This window comes from Acipenser ruthenus, chromosome 19, assembly GCF_902713425.1.
Source record: "Acipenser ruthenus chromosome 19, fAciRut3.2 maternal haplotype, whole genome shotgun sequence".
NCBI lineage: Eukaryota > Metazoa > Chordata > Actinopteri > Acipenseriformes > Acipenseridae > Acipenser > Acipenser ruthenus.
In genome coordinates, this window is record NC_081207.1 from 15,363,693 (window position 1) to 15,369,371 (window position 5,679).

The 5,679-nt window shown below is 40.1% G+C and overlaps 1 protein-coding gene across 1 annotated transcript in view; it reads right to left on the bottom strand.

Annotated features, from left to right (window-relative positions):
- Positions 1-627: 627 nt before the first annotated feature.
- Positions 628-5,679, bottom strand: part of LOC117424072 (beta-citrylglutamate synthase B-like) — a 14,921-nt gene continuing 9,869 nt past the window's right edge. Inside the window, exons 3-5 of the mRNA XM_058992525.1 lie at positions 5,557-5,643; positions 5,034-5,237; positions 628-4,299 (exon numbers count right to left, since the gene is read on the bottom strand). Of these exons, the coding sequence (XP_058848508.1) occupies positions 3,863-4,299; positions 5,034-5,237; positions 5,557-5,643 (728 nt within the window). The 3' untranslated portion in view covers positions 628-3,862. The remainder of the gene's footprint in view (positions 4,300-5,033; positions 5,238-5,556; positions 5,644-5,679) is intronic.

The following is a 5,679-nucleotide window of genomic DNA, read 5'->3' on the forward strand; positions in this document are numbered from 1 at the left end:
TAAACCGGAAACAGAATAATCATACGTAAAAGGGCCTCTGTGTGGTCAAGAACATATGGTTATAAAGATAGGCCAAGGAAACAAATTCACTGAAATGGAGAGACAATACAAGGCAGAAACCATGGACTTTTAAAAAGGCGACCATCAGTGCGGCACATATGACCACATTATGTTGCCAGGGTTTTATTGTTATAGCTAAGCCATCTATAAGGAATACATTAGGTTTTTTTTTTTTTTTTTTTACATTAGTGCAGTTTTAATTAGAAAAATCTGCACCATGTTGTATACACATGCAGGCCTTTTATTATGTATATTCCATCTGAAGCATGGAATTAACACTAACCATTTGGGTTTGCTTCAGAGCCATATTTGCGGTTTGAGAAATAAATTGTAGGACCAAGTTTTTGTACAGTGTAAACTAACAATGGTTAATGGAAAGCTGTAAATGCATACACCATAAGTCAGCAGTAAAATGAGTAGTATTTATTGAATAACTCATGACTTAGATAGTATTACATTTTACTCACCCAAAATTAGTTTGGCTTGCAGTGTCCAAATTGAAGTAAATTAATTTAGGACCCAAAACCTCATCTGGAGCACTGTACAAGATTACAAATCAAGCAGATAACCTCTTTCAAGGTATTTATTAATTTGCAATCCATTGCGTTTCACATTAGTTTTTAAAATAACAAATAAAACAACAAATACTGTACACAAAACAATGTTAAAATCAGATACAAGAAACAAAGTACAGAGCTTTCAACAAGGGGAACTTTTAAAAGAGCAGTGTTGTGTGGGGGGGGGGGGGGGGGAGTCACCCCAGATAGTGTTTCATTAAAATCACGCGTTTGGCCACAAACCCAAAACTTTCAGGCAGACAGAAGCATTCCCGTAAACATTTGTCCCTTCTATTCAAATAGATTACAGAGTTTAAGACACACACATCTGTCAGCAAGGGCCTATTAAAACAGCAGCCACATCTCAATGGGCATTTCATTATAAATGTACAGCACATTCAGAATTTAGTTTAAGACTACTGTAACATTTGGCAACCAGTTGTAAATGAGTTTGACAAATATGAATGCTATCTTTATAGATGGCCACTGGATGGCAGTGTGCACAAAGTTAAAAACCTCTCTTGAAACTGAGGCACGCAGAATGGTTGAGTATTTAAAGTAGCAACATTAAGATTTTCAATCCACTAATTTAAATGAGTGCTAACCAATATGCAGACATTTCTAAAGACAATGCTACAGATGAGAAGTTCTGTCACTTCCTGCAACCTACAGCAATAGTACTATGATGTAGGAGTATGTGTTGTATTGGGAACGTGCATATCCTGCATTAAATATTGGGAGGTACTCATTTAATGGTACTAAGCGCTATAAAAATTGCAATTAGTATTGCCACTCAATTACACCAACCAAGATGGATTCTACAAAACAAATGTAAAACAACCCAGCTGTTCATTCACCACTACAGTTTTGTCCTAGTAAGCAGTCTCAGTTCACCAGCTTAAAACACTGGACATTGAATTGGTCACCAGTACATACAAAGTAGTCTTTCATGCAGTCAGATACAGATTTGCCTGTAGTTAGCTGTAGGGAGTGTGCATCAGGAAAGTTATCACACATGCTACCTTGTTTGACCCTACTATCAATTTAATGGAACATTTTGTACTGTGAATATGCAAGACAATGTATTTAGTAAAATTACACCAGTCCAAATTGTATCAATATAACCCTTCGTTTCCCAGATGGAGCTGCAAAAGACAATGCAGTATTATATACCAAGCATCAATAAGAAACCTTCACTAACTTATTTTTGAAAACAAAATATATAAAATGGACACTGAATATTTTTGGTTTCTTTTTTAATCACTTGATCATTCATCCTTGACCATGACTTGCTTGAGTGACTATGACTGAAGCATCTGCACTTAATCACCTAATTAGTGAGACAGTTGATTGGAAACTGGATATGGAGCGATTTTGGCTGCTGAATTGCAAGCTTGAATAAAAGCAATAAAAGAAATCACAGAAAAAAAAAAAATGCCATGTCTGTCAAGAGAGCATCGCCTTCGTGCAAATCTACTGGGGCAGTGTACTGTTGCTCGCCATCTTGGGTGCTCACAGCCATCAACTTCAAACCTGGCAAGGCGGTATAAGCCAGACATGGTCCATGACAGGCCATGAACTGGGAGACCAAGAGCCACAACACCTGCCCAAGATCAGATCATTTTGCAGCATCTTCGTGATGTCAATTATTAAATCAGCAGAACAGAAAGTCACTGCACCTGCTCTAAAAGTTAACCATTTTTCAAAATAAATGATATGTTTCTTTTGATGCTCAGTATACAAATTTGACATGGTAATACTTGTTAAATACCACCCCACCCCAACACATTTACAAAAAAAAAAAAAACTTAATTGTGCAATTGCATTTAAAAATTAGTTACATTACAGTTATGACTCTGGAAAACAAAGGGTTAACATGTTACAGAAACAACGTAGCAGTAATCTTAAAGCTTCCCTACATGTAAATCCTTAGATTAAAACCTGTAGGAGGTCTATTTCTTTAAATACATTTAAAAATAATTTGCATGGTTGATGGAGAAAAACATTTTGAATAATCAAAATGTCTGCATTTCATGAATTAAAATCTAGCACTAGAACACATTATTATAGCATGCTGCCTACAGCAGAAAGGATTGCTTTCTAAACAGCACCATAACATGTTATTCACACCTTTGACTGCAGGGCCATGACAGAATCGGGGATTAGTTTCCTCAATTACCTTTACTAGGAACAGATTGTTTTAAATAGTTGTGAAACAGGTTATCACATTTACCAATAAAAAAAAATAGTCAGGTGATCAGCCGTTGTGTCCAAATAAAGCGATCCACTATAGCAAAGCAGATGTGTTTATGGGAGGGGTACTCATGTGCAAGTACGCTGGGCGAAGCGTTTAATGTTAGATGAAATGGCAAGATCATTTTGCGAGTCTGCAGATCTAACCCACAGAACACGCCCTCAGGGTCTGATCTAGGAAGTTTAAGGGACCCAGACAGTCCTGTGTCCTCCAGTAGCTTCAGGTACTGTCAAAGGTGTAGCCAGTTCTGTAGTTTATAAAATGCATCAAATGTCATTAGAATTTGAAGCATATTCTACAACATAACTAGCCATGCCAGGGATATTAACCTTGGCGTGCAAAGCTGCTGTGTTACTTACCAGCCTATCAGTTGTCACAATATCATGCAAATCACAGAATGGTGGAAACCTTAACTGCATTGAAATGAACTCCAACACATCTATACAACCACCTCTTAAACCTCAAGGCTCAAACTACACAAAATGATGCTTTCTGTATACAATGCAGATTCCTTAAAATAGTGTTGTCTAGTTCCCATAAGAGAAAAGAACCTGTGTTAAGGCTTCAAAAGACCTGCCCCTACCCAAATGACTGAAATATGGCTAGATCACAAAAGTGAATTTCCTTTTGCCAGCAACAGCAAGCCAATAAGGGCAGCATGCCAAATTATAAAGCAGTAACAATTGAAGTAATTGAGGGGCTAGCCTGAAAACTGGGTTTGTGAGGATTAGACTCCCATTGCCGAGCCATTTGAGCCATTCCAAGTTTATCTCCAAGTCTAAACTCAAGTAGGCTCAATAGTAAATCTAGGAATAGCTCAGATTGATGTGCAATGGCTTAATTTTGAGCTTGAGGTATCTCATACAGCTCCACACTAAGGCATGGCGTAGTTCCGATTGCGGAACACTAGTGAAATGTTTTTCAATTGATCTGGTTCTTGTATGGTATCAGGGTCAAGCCAAGGGAGTTGCCAGTTCAACTTCATGCGGCATTACTCCACCAGGAGGTTGAGCTGATTGATGTTATTGATATTAAAGCTAGCTTGCTGCAGTTGCTGTTCTTCGTTGCTGTCCAGGGATGTGTTGGACAGCCCGTCCACAGGAAGGATGGGTCCTGGGGCATCTGCCTCCTCACTGACCTCGCTGCTGGTGCTGGACACCACGGAGAGCAGAGACATGCGTCTGGTCAGCAGGCCCCTGCAGGGCAGCAGTGAAAGGGCGTAATCGCCAATGACCCCAGCCACGTCCAGCCCACAGACCCGGTCAAAAGCAATGAAGCCCACGTTGGCGTTCGCCTCGCACACCATGAAGGAGCCATCTGATTTGGTCAGGAGGTCGATGCCACAGACATCCATTCCCAGGATGTTGGAGGCTTGGACAGCCAGCTGCTTGCCTTGCTCACTCAGTGAGCACATCATGCCGACACCACCTGGAATAAAGAGGGGTGTTAAGATGGGCCGGCCTTACAGGGGGATTTATTGGCGACGCAGTTATTGATCATCCGTCCTTGAATTCCCCAGAGCTTAGATTAATTTGATGCATTAGTTCACCAGTTTAAGTCTCCCATTGACAGTTTGCATTGAAACATTTATACTGTAGTTATGCGCTTATATTGGTGCTAGTATGGACAGTAGCAACATCAGTGCATTATTAACATGCAAACATCAGGCCTTTGGATTTATGCTGGACAAGTCACAGAAGTTAGTTTTAATTCTCCCGATTAAATTTGAGCTCAACAAATTAATAGTTGGTAATTTTGGGGGAAAAGGAAGACAAAATAGCAATGTTTGGCAGTTTATTGGATTTAGTGTATATGGCAAGTGCTTTTGACAATGTTAAGCATATTTTGATTGAAATGACTTCGGTGTGAAACACTTGAGCTATTAATGTCTTAACGGATACATGGTGAAGATGTACACATTCTTTTCCGTTAATTTAACTCAAGGATTTCTCAAAGTGTTTACATTTGAATGTGCCTTGGTGTTTAATGATTAGGCTCAGCAGCATTTTTAAAAAAGTTACTGGATCTGATACTCCATGTTCTTGATTTTGAAAAATGTTGCTGCTTCTATTACGGTCAATAAATGTGTGTGATAAGACATTAAGATATGAGATTTCCTAAAGGTGTTAAAAGACCACAGCACAGAAAGGCTTTGTTCTTACCGAGAGAACAGTTGCTCTGCATTCTCCCGTCGGTGGCGCAGCGCAGCATGGTGCCCACCACCCGCCCCCCCACCACAATGACCCGCACATCCCGCCCATGGCTCTCCTGCACGTACTGCTGGAACAGGTAAGGGGCGTCGTGACGGATCAGGTGAGTCAGGTCCGACAGGTGAGGCTTGTCACGAGCCAGGAAGACTGCTTTGCCTAGAAAGGGAGGGAGCACTGCTTTGAATACAATTGCTTAATTAATCTTAATGCAAGTTTAACAGGTATACAGATAACTTTATATCCCGAGGATACTCAATAGCTTTTGCTTCATTATAATGGTAGACAGGCAGGTTGTCGCTCTACTACTCCATATTCTGATATTAACAAGACCTTTTCAGTTAGCCAAACTGTGCATCTACATTGTGGGATAATACATCTTGGTGGCGCATTGTCCTTTTGAAACACTAAACGGCCACCAGAGGTGGTGTTTCAATTCTATGGATGTAAAAAGGGAGATGGTTGGACTGATCTTTACCTCTGTGTCCTCGTGTGTTTTTCACGACGAGGGGGAATTCCAACGCTTCTGCCTCATCAATCATCTTAGCAAAGTTTTCGTGACCGCCTGTACAGGACGATATAATCTGGGTTAGAGTCAAGA